The 21,510-nt window shown below is 46.0% G+C and overlaps 1 protein-coding gene across 5 annotated transcripts in view; it reads right to left on the bottom strand.

Moving 5' to 3' along the window:
* The window catches only part of LOC111148151 (coiled-coil domain containing 85A), a 201,755-nt gene extending 180,330 nt beyond the window's left edge, over window positions 1-21,425 (bottom strand). For all 5 annotated transcript variants that reach the window (XM_022504589.1, XM_022504590.1, XM_022504591.1 and 2 more), the window contains exons 1-2: window positions 21,159-21,425; window positions 12,707-13,664 (exon numbers count right to left, since the gene is read on the bottom strand). In XM_022504589.1, the coding sequence (XP_022360297.1) occupies window positions 12,707-13,664; window positions 21,159-21,425 (1,225 nt within the window). The remainder of the gene's footprint in view (window positions 1-12,706; window positions 13,665-21,158) is intronic.
* Between the last annotated feature and the right edge of the window lie 85 nt (window positions 21,426-21,510).

Raw genomic sequence — 21,510 nt, 5'->3', positions numbered from 1 at the left:
GAGAAAACATGTAAGAACCCAACAGAAGGCATGTGATTCACACACAGCCATTCCCCCCTGGAGACCCTCCTTAGCAGGAGAAACCAGAGATCAGGGGACTTTAGAACTGTACAAAGCCCAAGTCACCTCCTAAAGATAGCCTCTTTAGCTCCTTGTTCACCAACAAGTTGTTCAGACTCCTCAGTGTGGCCACTTCAAAGGGGACGGGTCTGCTCTGATATTGCTAGGAGAACTTCTGCAACTCTGACAAGGGCCCTACAAGGCGCAATGAACGGTGCTGAGAGCACATTAGCTCAATGGTCTTCATGCTGCGCCATGCACAGAAAAGTTTCCTCTTGAGCAAAGATGCCCTCTTGGATACCATCCTCACTGCTCTTGGTTAGGAGCCCAGCCCCAGCAGCACAACCACTGGAGAAAGACGGGTGGGGTAGCAGACAGAGAAGGGAACCCCCAATCTAAGCTGACCAGCCCCGCAGGCTGATGGATCCTCTTTCTTCCTGTCCTGGGGAGAAAGGAGTCAAGAATACGGTAGTAATACCTGGATTGTGATTCCTGGCTTCCACTGGGTCACACAGACCGTGCCTCAGTGAAACTCCATTAACTCTGAGAATTCTGTTTATCTACATAATCTGGGTGAAACCGGATTTCCTGCAATAGCAGGGATAAAAATAAAGTCCCTAAATGTACTGGATACTGGAAATGTACCTGGGGTTGCACTGTTAAATCTGAACTCTGGGCTAGATGCAGCAATACAACATTGCCAGCTGTTTCCTTTGGGAGAAAGACTGACCTTTAGTAAATAAATTTTTCTCCTGCTTTAAATGTCCAAATGATCTTCTAGGCGATGATGGTGTTAGATGAGGATTTTTACTTTAGAAACCCCTCCTTAAAAAAGTAAAAAGTTGGCAATTCCCAGTTTATTTTTAGGTCTATTATGTATCTGGAAAATTTAAATTCTGGGACTATGGACTTACAAGTTCTCTATCGGGAGCCCCTCACTTGAGGGAGAAATTATTTTGCCCACAGAAGTTGGTGGTGGACTAAAGGTCACATAGCAAAAAAGTAGCAAAGTCAATTCTATATATCCGAATCAGCAGCTAGGCAATTGATGCCTTTATTTAATTTTTAATTTATACTGAATTTGTGGGGACTTCAACAATCCAGGGAACTCCATGTGAACAACTTTGAGGTCATTTTCTCTATGGGTGTACTTATGTAACTGACTCTCTTCCCATTTTTTTTTTTTTTTTTAATTCTTTTGAGGATAGTTGACACACGGTGTTAACATTAGTTTCAGGGGTACAGCATAGCAATTCAACTTCTCCATACATCATGCTCTGCTCCCCCAGAGCGCGGCTGTCACTGTAGAGCAACACTATTCCAACCCCACTGACTATACTCCCTCCGCTGTACTTTTTGTTCCCAGGACTTACTCATTCCATAACTGGAAGCCTCTATCCCTCACCCCTCTCTTCATCCATTTGGCCCATCCTCTCATCCCCCCTTCCCTCTGGCAACCACCAGTTTATTCTATCTATAATTCTGGTTTTTGTAAATTCATTTGTTTTGTTTCAGATTCCACATATGAAATATCTATTTGTCTGTCTGACTTCATTTCCATACGTTTTCCAGCGGCGGCACCAATTTACATCCCCACCAAGAGTGCACGAGGGTGCTTTCCTCCCACATCCATACCAACACTTGCTAGTTCTTGTCGTTTTGATACTAGCCATTCTGACAGGTGTGAGGGGACATCTCACTGTGGTTTTGATTCTCAGTTGCCTGATCAGTGAGGCTGAGCATTCTTTCAGGTGTCTTGATGCCTTTTAAGGTTAGCGCATTGCACTCTAACTCCATGAGAGATTTTATTTTTAAGGGTTTGTAGACACATTTTAGAAGACCTATCATTTCTACTCACACTTAAAATAGAATTTGGCTAAAGAAGGTTTATAAGTCCTTTCACTGCTGTAAAGCTTTTATGCCATACACCAATTTAAAGATCAACATTTGCCAATTTAAGGATGGTCACCTACGTATTACTTTAATATATGGATGAAATCCAATAGATACCTACAAATAGAAAAATAACCAAATTAGCTTTGTGAATAGGTATGATAGTACAGCTTAGCTCTCTTTTTAAAATGAATGCCTCTTGTATAAGCAGCTATAGACTCTGGTGAGAAAAAGGTTTTTTTGTTTGTTTGTTTTTAGATTTATTTATTTATTTATTTGACAGAAATCAGAAGTAGGCAGAGAGGCAGGCAGAGAGAGAGGAGGAAGCAGTCTCCCCGCTGAGCAGAGAGTCTGATGCAGAGCTCGATCCCAGGACCCTGGGATCATGACCTGAGCCAAAGGCAGAGGCTTTAACCCACTGAGCCACCCAGGTGCCCCAAGAAAGAGGTTTTAATCAAAGACAGATTTATGTACTAGACCAACCAACCCCAAAGTGGGCCATTTTGAGAATGCGCCAGGTCAAGCCAAAGAGATTAAAGGTGATAACCTCGTGGCACAGAGTGGTATGGCAAGAAGGACTAAAGTACCGGTCTTCAGTTTAAGTGTTCAAGGGACACTATAGAAATAAACAATTTTCAAGCCTTCTCTTCAGCAGATTTTGAAAAGCTTGATGGTGCTAAACGGTTTCTTGTGGACATCATGATGCTGCGGGAGCTGTTCATGGCAAACCACCTGGATAATGTTGATTTCTAGACCCCTAACTGATCCTAATGCTAAATGTGCTCTCTTCCAAAGTAGCCTCACATGTCAAACATGCAGATAAATTCAGCCAGTCCCCCCATGGCTCCATGACCAGGACAATTTTGGCTGGTCCCCAGAATAAGCCCTGTCCGGCAACGTTTAAGACAGGGGCCTGTTAAGGACATGTGCTACCAAACAGACCCTTTGAATCTTCATGGCCTTGACCCTCACACCGCCTTTGTCTGCTAGTTCCTGCTCTTTCTTACCCTGACTGAAACTGACCCTTAGCTCACTTTCCTGGGAGCAGCATTTCATCCATCATCTGCAGATAAGACTATTAACTTGCCTTGCAAGGTCTTCTTACTCTGTTTGGGTGAACTGGCACTTGCTGTCTAGGGAAAGAGAAGAGATGCTGAATTAATGAGCATGGTTCATTTGAATTCTCAAGAGTGGTTCAACAGACCAGGCTCCTTCGAACAGGAATCTGCAACACAAGATGTTCTGACCTTTTAAATGCTATCAAAAGTGTAACGTAAGTGTACTCTACTTCTGCCTATAGTAGCATAAATCAGAGTAACTGGCTTAATTAGTTTTGTTTGCAGCAAGCTGAATTATTAAAAAACACAACTCCTTGAGAGCAGTTGGTGTTGCCATCTGGCCCACCCCCTTGCTCCTGGTCTCTCTCCCTTCTGCTCCTTGCAGTCCAGAAGCTGACACTTCTCCAGACACACAGCGTCTTGGCTGTGAATGCAAGTGGATGTGTGAGGACAGGAATAAGGTCAGTCCATCGTCCCAAGAATATTTATCAGGAAGGAATATGGCCTTAAAGTGAGGAAGAGTCCATGTGGGAGGAAAAAGGGCAGTAAGGGGCTAGCCTGAGGCTAGGACCAGGCTACTCCTACTAAGACCACCTTTCAGGAGCCGTCCATGGAGCTGTGAACCCTGTACCCCATCTGGCCTAATCAGAGGTTCCCAAGCAATAGGTACGAGTCACCTGCTACACCACCAAGTCTGCTAAGCCCGAGGCTGTGGATGTTCACCTTGTCTCATTCTTATCATTGCAGGGCTCTGGTTTTCAGGAATTTCCAACAGCACTGGAGGAAGAATGGTTCTCTAGTGCCTTTAGGATCTTTACTATTAACACTACCCCTACTTCAAGTCTATAAGATTAAAGGTCTTCCTTATAAAATGAATTCTGTGCCCTGTGAGTCAGCTTGATTTTAGTCTTCTGCTAACTGGCAACTGGCTTTGGAGAATTCATTGAACTTCTCTTGGAAGTCAATTTTCTCCTTCAAAAATGGGAAAGTTGAACTGGATAAAATATAGAGTACTTTATAGATTTAAATTCTAGGATTCTGACTTCCTGAACTAATTCTGTCCCAATTTCTTTCTATTTGTCAGCATGAAGATATCCATTCTCAATCAAAAACATACACATGTATGTATATGTATGTGTACATTTGCATGTAAATATTCATTTACATGCAAATTCATCTCCTAGTTTTTTGTTTTGTTTTTGTTTTGTTTTGTTTTGTTTTACTGGCAGCACACACCCCACCCCCACATACAATTCATGCTTCTCATCATTTATGAACCAACTAGCAATTATGGGCATTCAGGGAGCTGTAGCCATACACATTCCAAATCAGGGATTTCTTCTAAAAGCGAAAAGACCCTCTAACAATTGGAAGGAAGGAGATGCCTGGGTGGCTCAGTCGATTAAGCATCTGCTTCCAGATCAGGCCATGATCCCAGGGTCCTGGGATGGGAGCCCCACATGGTACCTCATATTGAGCTCCCTGCTCAGCAGGGAGCCTGCTTCTTCCTCTGCCCCTCCGAGCTGCTCATGCTCACCCTCTCACATGCTCTCTCAAAAAAAAATAAAAAAAAAAAATTTAATGCAATAATGAGCACACCGGACTAGAAAAAGTCATCTCACTGAGGAAGCATCAGAGACTTTGATTTGTGGCCACAAGTTAACCAAAACGTTCTATCCCTCAACTGTATTAGCTGGCAAAACTAGTGCTATAAATATCTTGTTTGCAAGATTTTTTAAAGATTTTATTTATTTGGGACACCAGGTGGCTGGGTCGGTTAAGCTGCCGCCTTCAGCCCAGGTCATGATCCCAGAGTCCTGGGATCAAGTCCTGCATCGGGCTCCTTGCTCAGCAGGGAGCCTGCTTCTCTCTGCCTCCGCGTGGCCACTCTGCCTGCTTGTGCTCTCTCACTCTTTCTCTCTGACAAATAAATAAATAATAAATAAATAAAATCTTTAAAAAAAAAAAGATTTATTTGACAGAGAGAGAGACAGAGAGGGAACACAAGCAGGGGGAGTGGGAGAGGGAGAAGCAGGCTTCCCGCCAAGCAGGGAGCCCGATATGGGGGTCATCCCAAGACACTGGGATCATGACCTGAGCCGAAGGCAGATGCCTAACTCCTGAGCCACCCAGGCACCTCTATCTGCAGGGTTTTAGAATGTAAAGATTCATCACTTTCTTTTATGTATCTGAAAATTAAAGTGAAGGGGTATAAAAATAGTCATCCAAGAGTGAAAGTCAATCCATTTAATTAATGTTCTATTAAATACACATACTAGAATACAAACTACAGTGTGGGTATGGGCACAAGTACAAAAAACTGAAATAGTCTTTGAGAATCACCAGATCCAACGCTTCTCCCTAACATATCCTGTCTTACAGAAAGGCCTACATAAGGATCTGAAGGAAAAAACCTGAAGTTTTCCCTTACCTGGTAATTAAATCAATGCCTAGTTCCAATCCATGTCCAAGACCGCATCCCAAGACCTTCCATCACTTTCCATTAGGATTCAGGTAAAGAAGCTCTATACTATCCCTCTTTGTTAGGCAAGAACTGTAAATGACCACCCAGCCATGTGTGAATAACCCAGTTCCTGTCTTTTATCTTAAGGACTGACAAACCAGTATTGCCTTCCTAAGAGTGATAATGTAACTTGCGATTTCTCTGCCACTTTCTCTAACACCTCTGCCTCTCTCCTCTTAAGGATGCCCTATCTCAGAAAGAGAAGCCAGTTTTTCTATCAGAAACTCATGAACAGCACTCTCAAGATGAGGCCGTTTATGTCAGGGGCAGCAGTAACCAGAACTTCATTTTTCTGCAGACTAGAGACTTTTATAACAGAGCTGAGATTTCATGCCTGTATTCTCAAGTGTCCCAAGGTCTACTCTTGCTACTGAATCTCCCATTTCCTAGAACTCCTGAAAATCTGCTCTTGTCACAACATGAAATAGTATTTTACATTCTGAATAAGAAATTAAGACTATTTCCTAGAATCAAATTCAAGATCATTTTTCAAATGAACACTGTTTTCCCCATAAACATTATGGACTAAGATAGTATTAAAGGAAACTCGGTTGTGCCCAAGTACCCAAAAAGCAAACACTTCTGAGTTCTTATATTACAGAAATAGCAGTTATCTCAAATATAATCAAGACCCAGAAAATAAGCCAAGAGGAGCCCTGAAAATCCAAAGTACTTAATGATGCAGGACCCATAGACCATGCACTATAGCTCATGCATTTTACAGCCAGGAGAATTTAAGGTTCTTCACTCCGATTTAAAAAACAATTCTAATCAATGTGGTTATCCACTTTCCCAACGTATGACCAGCCAGCACAAAGAACAGAATTTAGAAACAGCAATGAGAAAGAAAGTTAAAGTCAGGCCTGCTGAGGGCAGCAAGGAATACTGCCGTGGGCAGGCGGGTGCTTGAAGTGACCAGAAGTCTATTATTTGAAAGTAAACACTGAGCAAGAAAAGAATAGCCATGTGGGGCTATCTGATGTAAGGACTTATGGTTCTCTCCAACATAAAACTGTGAGGCCTGTAAGCATCAGAAGTGGCTAAAGTTCACGAAGTTTGAGAGCCTAAGGTCATAAGTTTGTCTGGAAAACTTACTCCATCAAGTAAACATTGGCCAATGGGATTACACAAGTAAAACTTTATTATTATTTTTAAAACTTTGGCAAAGTTTATCTTCACGTCCTTTTTTCTGACCAGTGGAGCTTGACTGACTAAATCCCTACGCCGATGCTTCCAGAATAATCTATCATCACTGTGAGTGAATGCATAGAGCCCTCTATCAGACTCCTGTGTTTGTACTCCTGTGATGCTTCTGAAAAGGTAGCCAATACTCACCGTAACTTTGCACGTTTTCTTGCTTGGTTTTAAATTACTTCCGTTAAGAAAGGAAATGCATCATTAATTTAATGATTATTTTTTCCTGTTAGATCTTCTGGCAATGAACCAAAAATACAAACATTTAATTGACTTCAACGGGGTCTAAAGAACATGACTGCCATCAGCTAGAAGGGGTTCAGGACTTCATAGCAACAACTGGCTTCCTCGAGTGGATGGAGGCTGGAGGCCAGATGCAGCTGACACTGGTTTGACTAAACAGAATCAAACTGAATGTTTGCCATTGTTCAGGTACAAATTTATTTATTTACAGAAATATATACACACACATATATATAGATTATAGATACAGATGTTCTCCTTTGCAAAAAGGAAAATGGTCCCCTAGATTTAAAGAATTTTCATAGCTTTATTATTGTCACTGGAGTTGAAAACCTTAAATTCTACCAGAAAAATACCTTTCTAAGTCACCTAGGTTTTCCGATGGTAGCTCACTTCTTAGATATTTAGCAATTTCTTAAACTATATGTCCAGTATTAAGCTTTCTATATCATTAAACCAACACGTATTGTCATGAAAAATGCACTATGCTTCGCACACACAGGTATAGTATGATAATTGAGTTTATTTTTCAGAACTTCTTAAACTGATGTCCCATCGAAGTGTGTATAAGGCTACCAAATTACCATACTGAAGCTTAAAGATCAAAAAACGTCATCTTCTCCTTTAACCACTTACACGTCTGTTCACACAAGAAAACCCAACACTCTAGGGTCCTCAATTTAAATCAGTTCTGGTATTCTGTAACCGCTGAAATTTTCCTCCCCAGAGACATTTAATTTCTATTGTCCAAATTCATTCATAAATGATGTTCTGACTTTTTCTAAGCAAAATAAAAGATTTATGAGAGCAATTACTCATGCTATAGTGCCCCACTACTTAATTTACTGACAACTTTGCTTCAGAGAATTCCTGCTGGGCTCTTTCACAAACGGGTTATCCTCCCCCTCGTCAACAAGGTCATTTTGTGTTATCAGCGGTTTTTGTTCACTCATTAATAACCTCAACAGAGAATAAGAAATCTGAAAACTCAGAGTAAAACTTATGAACTAGGCGATATGACATGTATCCTATTCCCACCAAGGATAGGAAGTACTCATCAGCATTGCAGGCGTCACGCAATCTACACGCACCATCGGCACTCACTAGAAATGGGTTGGAAATTCATGTGCTTCCCCTTTGGTTTGGATGGGAAGGCTTTAAAAAGTAGTTCTGAACTACACATATGCCAGTGTTTCCCCAAGTTAACCTAAAAATCCCATCCACCCAAAACTCAAATTTTCAACCCATACCCCAAAGGTGTTATCTGAGAACCTCGGGCTGGAGATAAGGAATGAAGTTTCACAGTACCGGCTGGGCTCAGTCCCTCTCAGTCTCGGAATTCGACAAGAAAAGGAAAGACGCTACCTCTCTTCTTCCCAAGAAACTTGGATTCCTCACCGCGTAAGGAATGTCAACCCATCTTATACAACACGCACTCATGTAAGGCAATGGCTTTCACCTGGTCTGGTCATTAGAATCATCTGAGGAGCTCTTCTGCAACACAGCCAGGGCCAGACCAATCTAATACGCATCTGCCTGTGGGGCCCAAGCGCTGATGATTATTCAAAGCCCCACAGTGATTTTAATCTGCAGTCAGGTTGAAAAACATTGCTCTCTCTGAAGCAGTGGTTTTGAATCAGGAGCAATCCTACCCATTCCCTAACCCATGGGACCATGTCTGGAGACAGCTTTATTTGCCATAACTGGGGCTTGCTCGTGGGGAGAGCCCCGTGTGCTGCCAAACCTCTTCAAATGCAGAGGGCAACCTATTACAACAAAGAATTATCTGGTCCCAATGTGAGTGATGCCACTGTTGAGAAACACTGCTCTAGAGAAAGAACTGGGGGGATAAACAGCTTGCTCTGTCTCTAGAGTTACCCTCACAAAAGGAAGGAAGGAAGCTTTCAGGAGGAAGCTGAACACTCATGGACCCTGTCTGTTTCCTCATGGGGGCTCTCACTGGCTAGGGTGATGACGAAGGAGAGTGTGAAGCTACTGGTCACTAGAACATGCTCTAGGTCTACAAAGTAAATGACACCCACCAAGATAGCTAAGCAATTTTTTTAGATGGATGATAAAAAAGAGAGTAATGTTTCTTCTCGTCATCCCTTCTCAGTTGCTGATAATCAGCAATATGTGCCCCTAGAATTAAAATAAAACTACTTTTGAGGCGCCTGGGTGGCTCAGTGGTTTAAGCCTCTGTCTTTGGCTCTGGTCATGATCTCAGGGTCTTGGGATCGAGCCCTGCATTGGGCTCTCTGCTCAACGGAAGCCTGCTTCCTCCTTTCTCTCCGCCTGCCTCTCTGCCTACTTCCGATTTCTCTCTGTCAAATAAATAAATAAAGTCTTAAAAAAAATACTTTAAAAAAAAATAAAGCTACTTTTATGACCTTTTCAACTGGATTCATAATGTCCAATGGGTGAACTACTTGTATGGGCTTCTGATCACCAGAATCATGTTTGCCTGGAAGGTCAACAACAAACAGCTGTTGCTGGAAGGACCTGAGTTCTCGGCATCAAACATGATGTGGGCTAAGGAGCTCCCTGTTAGGGCGGATCTGCCAGCTGATATCTGGAAGCAAAATGCCTTGGTTTCTCTGTGGGAGGGAACACTTTCAACTAAGAAAGTTTGAGCCAACCTTGGAATTCAATGGGATCAGGTAAGCGAATCCCCCATTCTCCAGGAGACTCTCTATTTGGGTACATGTCTGGATAAAAGTGGCTATTCAACTATTTCATTTACAAATCTGGTGCACAGCAAGTGACTTGAATGAACAGACAAATGCCTTAATGCCTAGATGAAAGTGTTGAATCTACCTCCTCTTCGCACATGGAATTCTCTGCAAACTGAAAAACAGCTGACATAACTTCTAAAAAAGCGAATGCACTCATGAGCATGTTATTCAGCTTGGAGGGTTTTTTTCTGTTTTGCCTTGGATTTTGTTGTTTTTCAGTCAGCTGCTAATTTAAACATAGCTATACAGTCTTAGCTTTTTTTAAGAAAGGAAAAATATCCCCAAATTCACCCTTGTATCCAGTTGGAAATTAAGCTGTTTTAACCAAAGGAAACTCTTGGATACCCAGTTCAACTGCCTCCTCCACGGAGTTTGTAACAAGATTTAAAGATGTCCAAGGCACAGTCAACTAAAGCAAAAATTGTTTTCACTAATGTTCCCTTGCTGTGTGTATGCGTGTCTTTTGGGAGGGAACGTTACAAGACCGTATTCGGCCAATATGTGTTTCTTTTCAGTTTCATTCTGCCACAATGCAGACACACTTCCACCAGCTTCCCCTATTTTTTCCCTTCACTCAAAAACCTCCAAGTGTTCATCCAAAAACACTCATTATCTTACACAAACTACAGATTATGACTGTACATGACTCAGCAGATCTACAATTTGGGATTTATCTTGATATCGGTTCCTACTTGTTTCTAGGCCAGTGATTCAACCAGAGTGTGGGGGGATTAAAAATATGAGAAGTCATGTCTTACCATCCATATCAAAAATTAATCTGTAATGGTGGGATACATGCAGGCCCAAATTTATAGGCTGATGGTCCATAAACACCTCATTGTGCCACTTCACTTTCTAATTAATTATTGAAATAAAAATGCAATGCCAATGCACTAGAAATATACTTTGGTGAGGATAGCAACTGCCAGAAGATTTTTGTCACTTATCAGAAAACCTGCCGTAAACGTAAGACTTAAATACAGTGTAAAAAAAAAAGCAACAAAATCAGTGTCATTCTAAAGAATGCACTTCTGCTATACCACACTTTTAACTAAATAAAATGGTTACATTTTAAAAATCATTTGTCAGATCACAAAGTCTATCTGCAATCAGACAACAATAAGCCATGATGTAATGTCATCCTCATCTAGAAATATACCTGACTTCATGCAAGGTGTTTCTTAAAAATTGCATTTGAAATCTTTTCATGTCCTTTAAAGCATGTCTTGATTAAACTAGAGGAGTTCTTTACTTAAAAGAGCACTTTGGGAAAGAAAAAAATTGTAAGTAAACTACCTGGCCCCTAGGTAATTTTTTTTTTTTTTTTGGGGTTCCAGATACAATGTTTCCCTTAAACAGTGTACGCATTTATTTCTCATGCTCATTAAAAAGTAATGGAGAAATGGAAAAGTCATTAACTTGAACTTTGCCGTTAACCCATTGCTCCCTGAAAAACACCCTTCATGGCTAGTGGCTCACCTCATCCATGGCAATGCGACTAAAATATCTTTTTAAATGACTTTCACCTCCTGTGAGAAGTGCACAGCCGCCGCTGCCCACAGCAATCAGGGCAGCTTCTGGGCCAGTCCTTGAAGGAGGGAGGGAGGGTGTAGTTAACGTAGCAAAAGCCCCAACCAGCCAGCCAGGAGGCCTCTGCACCCAGGTCACTTGGCTTCTCCCACCTTCTGCTTTCCAGCCCAACCCTGAAAGCAGCAGCATCCCGTCTTCCCCATCTTTCCAATTCCATTGCACATAAAAAAGAGCATTGGCTGAATTAGAAGCCAAGCTTGAGGAGTCAGTTTTCAGCACTAGGAGAAAAGGATTAGGATGAAAGGGGCTCCAACAGGTAAATCCCCAGGTACAGTATTGAAAATGTACCCCTTCCCGTCACTCACTGCTCACATTGGCCACCCCCCACCACTGTTCAGAGCTGACTGTGCATGGACTATGTAGCAGCTTTCAAATAAAGCAGAAAACCTCAGGTATCTTGGATGAAAAAACGCCACAGTTTATAAAAACAAACCTTTTAGTTCTAACTCAACCATAAGTAACATGAAAGGCTTGGGAGGGGGTTTTGTTTGTTGGTCTTAAGAAATGATTTCTTTTCCCCCTCTCTGGAGTTCAGAGTGATTTTAGAACCAAGATACAGGAAAGTAAACCCCTTCTGAAAGGTTTAGGGTCTGGTTTAGGGCCGTGTCATCAAATGCAGTGGAGATTACACTTTGGAAACCAAAGGAGCGTCCAAATACATCTGTACATTTTCAAGAGGAACATTTAAACATTTGGGAGGCTATCTCTCAGTGTAAAAACATGCTGTTCAAAGTATGTTTCAGGGAATCTGGGAGAGGGTGGTGGGTTTTGCAAGAGTGTGGAAGGAAACATTTGATGTGTTTCTCCTACAAAGGGAAGTGCCCCAACACACGGATAAAATCCTTGAGGTAAGGTAAGGCATAGCTACAGGCATTCAGGCAATGGGGCATCGAGCTTGCTGAGGGATACCATATTTCTTTTTCCAATGTTCTTCATAATAAAATTCATTTCTTTATGCACTAAGCTGTTAAATGGATTCAAAAACCTCTGGGTCAACCGTTGGATGAGAACCCCTGTAGGAAACGGCACACACTGGGAAAATACCCAAGTTCAAGACCGGAAAGCCTTAGCTTGGTTCTCTTTTTCTCTTCAATCCCTACACATCTCACCTGACCACTCAGAGTCCCTTGGAATTATCGTTCCTCTCCTTCCTCTAACTCCTCACCCCCGCCCCCCCCGCCGCCCCGTCTTCGCCAGGCTTACTCGGCTGAGAACAGTACAAACCAAAACAAATCGAGGCGAGGAAACACTCGGAGCCTCGAGCCTTGGAAGCGCCTGTTACCTCCCCTCCCCAGCCACCCCTCCATCCAGCGCCTGCACTCCTAACGTCTCTGGAAAGCCCTTCATGGCTCATAACTCTCTAGTGAGTCGCCCCAGCCAAAGCGGTTCCCCAGCACGTACTGACCCACCGTTCATGCCACTGTAGACACTCCGGTGATGGGGTGACACGTCCTCCTGCGCCTGTCTTCGGAGAGTACCCTCCCTGCTGCCTCCGCCGCTGCCTCCGCCTCCTCCGCCCACGTGTTTGTGATCGGGGCTCCCCCCAAAATGTTGTTTGAGGTGCTCAGGGCTGGTGCCCCTGGCTCTGGGTAGATGTTCCAGGCTCCCGCCGAGGGCATGTTTCTGCAGATGCTCGGGGCTGCCTCCGCTGTGCCTCGAGTGCTCCGGGCTGCCCCCGGGCCTGTGCTTCTGAAAGTGTTCCGGGCTCCCGCTCAGCACGTGCTTGGGCAGCGTTTCGGGGCTGCTCCCGGGGTGCGGGGGCCTTTGCTGCTCAGGGCTGCCCTTGCACAAGGGTTTGTGGTGCTCGGGGCTGGGTCCTTTGAGTGCTTTGGGGTGATCCGGGGTTCCGGCGGCTCGGGGTTTCTGCAGATGCTCGGGGCTGGTGCTGCGGTGCTTGGCGCGCTCCGGGCTGCCCTCGCCCCGGGGCTTCTGCAGGTGCTCTGGGCTGCCGCTGCTGGCGTGGTGCTTGTGGTGGTCCGGGCTGTCGGTGCTGCCCGTGCTGGAGGTGCTGCTGCCGTCGCCCACGTCCCGCACGTAGGGCGCCGTGGAGGCGGTGAGCTGGCACAGGCTGGCCTGGCTGTCGATGGAGCAGCGGCTGCCCGCGCAGCCGGCGCCCTTCTCTTCGTCGAGCAGCACGCAGAGCTCCTTGAGCTCCATGTTCTCCTTCACCACCTCCTCCTGCTTCACCTCCAGCTCCTTCAGCTTCTGCAGATATAAGGCCACTTCCTTGTGCATCACCCCAGCCGTGTAGCGGCCCAGTCTCTGCCACTCCCGGGACACCCTCTTGCCTTTCTGCCGGTCATCATCCAGGAAACAGCAGAGGTCCCTCAGTTCCTGGTTGTCCTCCTGGAGTTTCTGGTTGATATCCTGAAAAGAGAGAGACAGCCATGCAAGGGCGGTACCCAGGTGAGGCGGCCTCAGGCCCAGACCTCCTGGGAGACAGGAATAGGTGAATTCTCTGTGATGTGAGGGGCAGAGGTGAGAAGCTGAGAGGCCGCTGATGACTGTCATAAAAATCACAATAATGGGTCTGGGTTATGCTCCCCACCCAGGGCTTACTTGTATTATCTCATCGGATTTTCACAAACCACTTGGGAAGTGATGATTATCATGGTTCTTTTAAAGAAGAGGAGACTGGGGGCGCCTGGGTGGCTCAGTGGGTTAAAGCCTCTGCCTTCTGCTCAAGTCGTGGTCCCAGGGTCTTGGGATCGAGTCCCGCATTGGGCTCTCTGCTCAGCGGGGAGCCCGCTTCCCTCTCTCTCTCTCTGCCTGCCTCTCTGCCTACTTGTGATCTCTGTCTGTCAAATAAATAAATAAAATCTTTTAAAAAAATAAAAATTAAAAAAAAATAGGAGGAGACTGGACCTCACAAAGCTTCACTTGCCCAAGGCCAATATCCAGGGAGTAGCCACGTAATTTGCAAGAAAACCCTAAAACCAAGGATCCCCTCCCCTGCCCCACCCTCTTCCTGGAAGAAAATGGCTGCTCAGCAGCTGAGAAATGCTTAAAAGCTCTGAGGCAACAGGCCTTTCATCAGCACAAATACAGCACTGCCCGGTGTTCAGCCCCTGACACAGGACCAACAGCCCGGCTCCCACAGGGGACCAGCACAGCTGGCCTCCAGCGGCATTTCTGTCCCACACATCTGAGCCCTACTGGCATACCCCCTGCTCATCTCCCAGGCATCCCACATGAAACACGAGCAACACCAAGCTCTTGTGAGATTTTCTTTTCTTTTTAAAAAAATATTTTATTTATGTATTTGAGAGAGAGCACAAGCAGAGGGAGAGGGAGAAGCAGACTCCCTGCTGAGCAAGGAGCCCCCTGGGGGACCCAATCCCAGAACCCTGGAATCATCATGACCTGAGCCAAAGACAGCCGCTTAACCGAATGAGCCACCCAGGTGGCCCTCTTGTGGGATTTTCAAAGTCCCCTCCTCAAACTGCCCCTCTCAGCAAACGCCGCTTCCACTCAACCTGCCGCTCTTCCTAAGAGCCTGTGCTTGTGCCTGGCTGCTTCTCCCTCACCTTTCACTCCTGAACTAACAGCTCTTCTGAGCCCTACACTTCTGAGATTTAACTCATCTTGTCACCCCCATGCTTAGCATGCTAAAAACCACCGCACGCCCTGAGAATAAAGTGCAGAATCCTTCAAGTCTCCCAAGACCCCAGTCCTCTTAACCTGGCCCATTTCTCCTGCACAAATGGTGGTCTGCTCACTCATTCACAAGGACTTAGTAAGCAGCTAGTATGTGCCAGGTACCAGTCCAGGTGCTAGGAATGTATCAGTGGACACCACAGACATCTTGACATCCTACAGCTTTCATTTTGGCGGGAAAAACCGACATGGCATGTTGTGAAAGTGCTGGGAAGAAAACTGAAGCAGGCTAAAAAATACTATTTTTTAAGAGAAGGCACTTCACTGAGAAGGAAAACTTGTGAGCCAAGACGGGGTGGAATGAAGGAGCCAACATGTGAGGGAAGAGGATTGCAGGCAGAGAGAAGGGGAAGGATTTGCCCTGAGACAAACATGGCTGACGCTGCCCTGAGACAAACATGGCTGACGTTGCTGTGAGGCCAGTGTGCTTGAAGCATGGTGAGCACAGAGAGCAGAGCTGGGAGAGGAGGTGGGAGGGAGGAGACCCAGGAGCTTGGGTGTCGGGGCTGGGTAATGCTGAGCCTTGGCAGCCACGGGAAGGACTCTGGATTGGTGGTGAGCTGAGGATAGAGAAGTGACACAAGAGGTTCATTTTATAAAGAATCACCATCGTTCTGTGTGGAAAACAGACCAGAGGAGGGGGCGATGGAGAGAAAAAAGGGAGACAAGATAAGGTGGAAGCCAGGAGAGATCAGTTAGGAGTCCACCAGGCTGGTCCAGGTAGAGGGAGAGGATAGTGGCTTACACAGATGGCAGCAGTGGAGAAGGTGGGACCTATCCCTTGACCCCCAATTGAGCCCCACAAACACTGGCCTGGTTTCAGGGCCCAAGGAACAAGCCCTTCCCCTCCTTCACTTGGAATGTGTTCCCCTAACCTTCTGTACAACCTAATGGCCTCACTTTATAAATCACTTCCCCAGAAGCCATCCCTGACTACTACTGTCTAAAGAAGTTGTCTTATACACTTCTACCATTACCCCCTTTGACTTTCCCTCTGTGGCAGTCATTTCAATCACATATGGTTGAATGTGGATATGAGAACTCACCAGACCCTCGTCCCAAGAATGGAAACCCCATCTATTCTCTCCACCTGTGTGTCCAGAACACAGCACCCCCACTGTAGATACCTGAACCAAGGAACTTTGAAAACACATTGTGAGGTCCCCCTTTATTCTCCAGTCACACATCGAGTAAAGGGACCGTTTCTTGAAGCACCTTGGTTTGGTGGCCATGAATCAGGGGCGGTTCCAGGACTGTTACCTAAGATTTCTCCTGCTTTCTGAAGCCAGAAAAGCTCTGGTCTTGTGACTCCGTCATCCAACCCAGAACTAGAGGCACTTAGAGGAGACCTGATCGTGGTAAACTCAGGTTCATTCCAACCCTTTGCCTGACACTGGTGAGAAAATAAACTCTAAAACATCTGCCACCCACACCCAGCACCCCCTGACGGTATTGGGGCCCAAGGTGAGAGTCACCCAGATGAAGAAGAGGATTTTGCAGTGTGGTTTTAACTCCAGTTCTAACTCTTGGCATCCTGACTATCGGCTTCCTCGTTTCTGATGCCCGTCTCTTCTCGTTATCACTTTCTGACTTCAGGCCTGGCCATTTCCAAACACCCGCCACGTGGCCTCCCCTGCCTTTGTCTGCCGCTTCCTCTATCTTTCCTCGCCCACCCAAGCCAAGTTCTCCGTGGCCAGACTGAGCCTCAAAATCACTCCCTGAATGTTCTCTCTCCTGCATCAATCCCATCCTCTCCCTTTTACCAGGAAGATGAATAAACCCTTTGGCCAAGCCAGGAAGGCTTTCTCCTGAGCTCCCTCTTTGTCAGCTAATTATGAAGCTTGCTTGTATCCCAGCTTCCCAACTAGAAGAAACTGTCCTCTTCCCTACACGAACTTACCTAAGAGGAGAAATTCCTCTGAGAAGTCTCCCCTAGCCCCGGAACAGCTTCTGGCTGCCGTGGTGGCAACAATCATAAATGAATGAATGAAGTAACTTTCCCATTTATTGCTTAATGCCCCTAAGATACCATAGCTGGAGGACTCATTGGACATCTTTTTTTTTTTCCTTTTCCAATGTAGATGCCCTAGCTTCTGGGGGCAGACTCCATTCTAAAGTCATCTTTTGTGTAGCTGACGCGCCTGGCATGGCTCCTTGTGCACAGTAAATAATACGTGTTTATGGACTGACCAATGCTTTAAAAGCCCTAGGCCTGTGGCCAAAACAGGATATAGCTCTGGCTACCAAGGATTTCTTACTATTGTCTCAGTAAGCCCCTGCAAGGTTGGAGTACATGTCATAAGCGAGTAAAGGATCTGTTGACATTGATGCTTTCGGGGAAATCAGAAGCTGTGGAGACTGTGAGACAATAAGACTTAAAAAAAAAAATTAATCTTTCTAAGCTTCAAAAATTATTCAACATTTAGTTTAATCCTGCCATTTCATAGAAAGTTCAAGTCATATTCTTCTCCATCTCAATGAACTTCTGTCTGAAAATACTTCCTTTCGACTATCCCACAGCTATTCCTGACTTCTCCAGAACTGGGAAATACACTGGTGCTTTGTGGAGTTAATGGCTTTCCAAATGGAGGGAAGCATATACTTCCCAGAATTCCGGCTGGGGTAAAAGGGGTAACGGCCTACTTAGCTTTCTTTATCACCACGCCTTCTTCCAAGAGCAAATAATATTCTTGGGAATACAATTCTGAGCTATTTCCTTTGCCTTCTGTGGAAAAGCTAAGGAACAGATTTGATAATCACCTTCTAAGCCAGCTTCTTCAAATCTGCCACATTAAGATTTGGGCTTTCTTTTTCAGAACACAAAGTGTCCTCTGAACACTGACACTGGCTACCAGATGTTATCCATCTGTCTAAAGTGGACATTTAAAAGATTCAACCCACCTCATGGCCTACCACTCAAAATTTCATACGTAAGACTCCTAAGTACTCTCTCTGTGGTTAAAGAATTGTTCTAGTTTGTAATTTTTCTTCATTGCAGGGAGCAGGAATCCGTGTGTTGGGGAGCAGAGAGGAATATTAACATGATGCATAGCCAATCTACAGAGCCGGTTCCCCCAAATCTGCCCCCATCCCCTGAAACCCCAGGTCAGAGCAACCTGAGCATTGGTTCAGCAGGGCACAGACATGGTTCTCAGAATCCAACTCCTTGTAAGATCAGAACCAGAATCCCCTTCTCCACTCTTGCAGGATCACACATTCTAACCAGAGAGTGTCAACTAGCTGAAAAAAGAAAGTCAGCCTATTTTAAACACTGTATATCTGTGTGACCTTGAGAAAGCTATTAACTTCAAATGTATCATGTAATCCTCATCAAACTTTTTCCAGAATTAGCATCCCCATTTAGCAGATGAGAACACAGAAGCTCAGAGAGGTTAACAGCCTGCCGACGCTGCCCAAATTGTCAGACTCTAAATCCTTTCTCTCTCCGCTGCCCCACACTGCTCTACCTCTGAAATGTTTAAACACAGACAAGTCAGCCGGGACTTGGACCCAGTCACAGATCCCTCAAGGGAAAGACCTAGTGCTCCCATCTCCCCACCTCTACGGCCACAGTACCTAGTAGCCTTGAAAATATTCATTACAATTTCAAAAGCAGATCACAGAAAGGAACGTAAAAAAGAGAAATGTTGTGGCCTTCATAACCCTAACTTTAAGGCCCTCAATTGGGAGTCCCACACCATCAGAGCCAAAAACAAAATAAAAAATCCTTCCTTCTAGGTAAGTCAAAATAAGTTGACTGCACATATAATTTACTCAGTCAACCACATTAGCGCATCACGAGAGTGTCCAGGGATGTTCTGAGCTAAGATGATGGATAGAAGGGAGAAGGCTGGCCTCAGCCAGGCTTCACCACAGCCCCTCAGGGGTGGCCCAGAGGCCTTGGGGGCTATGATGTTGTACCTGGCCACGGATGATGGAAAGGAGTAGAGGCTGCATAAAAAAGGATCCAGCCCCACCTTTCTGAACTTGATAACGAGATGGACAAAAATGTCTTTTTAAGCCAGGTCATGAATCTAGACCAGGAGACTCTCCTACTTGGGGTGAAACTGCCCTTCGCTGGCCTAATAGGTATTTCTCTAAATGAAGCTACCAGAAAGAAGACCAGCCTCCCCCACCACTCACATAGACACACACACACACACACACTAAGACAATCCACACAACCCAAGAGAACCTTCAAGTATTTCTGAACTATTATGTTGATGCTCCATACTATTAAAATCCTTAGGAAGTTAATTACTTAATTAAAAACTCTTCCAAGCTACATTATAGTTCAAACCATGGAAGAAGATTAAACTGGAGGGTTATGAACTATACCTTTGTCCAGCTTTGCCTAAAAAACCCCATCATGGGGGTGCCTGGGTGACTCAGTGGGTTAAAGCCTCTGCCTTCGGCTCAGGTCATGATCCCAGGACCCTGGGATCGAGTCCCACATCGGGCTCTCTGCTCAGCAAGGAGTCTGCTTCCTCCTCTCTCTCTGCCTGCCTCTCTGCCTACTTGTGATCTCTGTCAAATAAATAAATAAAATCTTTAAAACAAAAACAAAAACAAACAAACAAAAAACCATCATGGAGGCGCACACCTATACATTTACAAGCCCGCTCCTGATGACAGTATCTACCACTGTCTTGTAGTCAAGTCCAGAATTAAAGCTTCTCCTACGTTATCCTAATGTCTTGTTGCAAACCCCCAGGAGATGATTTTTATCATTTGCATTTTATTGATGAGTAAAATGAGGTTCTGATAAATTAATTACCCAAGCTCACCCTCATGGCAAATGAGGATTCTAGATGCAAACCCACCTCTGAGATGATCTTCTCACTATACTAGCCTGTCTGTAATTCCCCAAGAGTATGGTACTTAATAAGTAATACTCGAGTAATGAATTAAACCAAAGGAGAGTGGAAGCCTTGGGATTTTTCTGACTGTGGGATCTTTCTAACTGCACCCACTCTAGGAACTAGAGGACAGTGAGTTGGAGCCCTGGAGAAGGCCATCTCCACCTGCACTGGACCCAGCACCCAGGCGAGCCTCTGGCCTTCTGTCCCTCCACACCTCTCTGCCCCAGAATCCCAGAGCAGGAGCACTGAAGCAATTAAGAAAGTGTCTACAGCCCTAGTGGGGTGGGAGTGGAAGGGGACAAGAACAGCCCGTGCCTGCAGAAATTTGCTCCCTGATGTCCCTGCAGTGTTTTCGTTTGTGTCTGGCTTCCTATAAACAAAAGCAGAACAATGAGAGGAAGGAATACCAGCAGGCACCCGCGCAAGCAGTGAGGAGAGGAAGTTTGCGGCGGTGCGCTGGCAGGGCGGATCCCAGACCCCGTCTCCTGCAGCCCCGCGGGCGGGCACACTGCTGCCACACTCAAAGCTCTCCAAGGAGAAGAGAAGTTGGTAGGGTTTTGGTCTTCTTTTTTTTTTTTTTTTTTTTTTTCTAATAGCAAAGAGGGAAGGCTGGTTCCAAAACCAAAGCGTCAAAGCTGACAGCCGGGGTGGTACTTTTCAAATCCCTTCACCCCCCTCAATACTAGATGAAATTATAATCAAACCGGGTGTGAAGGGGGGCAAGGGGGCCAAGAAGCCCCAGATGACGCCATCTGAATAGGAGCGAAGGAAAGCACAAAAGCAGGTAGAAAATGTGAAGGCAGAGCTTTAGGTCCTCTGCACTGGGTGACATACGTCAGCTCCGAAGGTGGCGCCAGCGACTTCTCCCTGGGCACCCCGCCAGCCCTTCTCCCCAGCATTGGCGCCCTTTCCTCATCCGCCGGAGCAGTCACGGCTCCAGAGCACCTATAACCCTAACCCCCAAGGACAAAGATGCCCTGGACTCACTCTCTCGCTCACCCCTTCCCCTGCCTGTGTCCCGGCTCCCCAAACCACTGGTTTTCCAGGAAAATAAAGGTTCTGCATGCCCATCACTCCCCTCCCTACTTTCCAGCATCCTCGGCGCCCGCTCCTCCGGCCACAGAAGACCCCGAATGAGAAGTCCACACTGGCTCGCCCCAAACAGGGAAGAGGAGACCAAACGCTTCCAAAGTTCGAAAAAAAGTTTCCAAAGGGATGGGGAAGGGTAGCAGGGGGTGGTGACCGGGAGAGTGGGGAGGATCACCTGTTGACGGAGGGTGGGAAAGTTTGCCTGGCCCCACCTCCCTGGGGCGCCCTGCTCCCCGCCCGGCCCCGCGCTCACCTTGAGCCCGCGGATCTCGCCGAGGTGCAGCTGCAGGCGGCGGTTCACCTCGCGGATGAGGTTACTGTGGTCCAGCATCGCGCTCACCTTCTCGGCCTCGGCGCGCCGCAGGCTGCGGATCAGCTCCTCCTTGCTCCACTGCAGCAGCTCCTCGTCCGACACTTTGGACAGGTCCTCCACCGCGGCGGCGGCGGACGGGCCGGCAGAGGCCGAGGGACAACTTTCAGCCGCCGCCGCCGCTGCCGGACCTCCCGCCGCCTTCGACATGGTATCCGCGCGGTGGCAGGTGCGAGTGGGTGGAAGAGGCAAAGCGACTCCCGAAGGCGCGGGCGCGGCGGGGCCGCCTCCACCC

Source organism: Enhydra lutris, unplaced genomic scaffold (genome assembly GCF_002288905.1).
Source record: "Enhydra lutris kenyoni isolate GAN:26980312 unplaced genomic scaffold, ASM228890v2 scaffoldscaffold18, whole genome shotgun sequence".
Lineage (NCBI taxonomy): Eukaryota > Metazoa > Chordata > Mammalia > Carnivora > Mustelidae > Enhydra > Enhydra lutris.
This window is presented reverse-complemented; position numbering and strand designations above follow the sequence as displayed.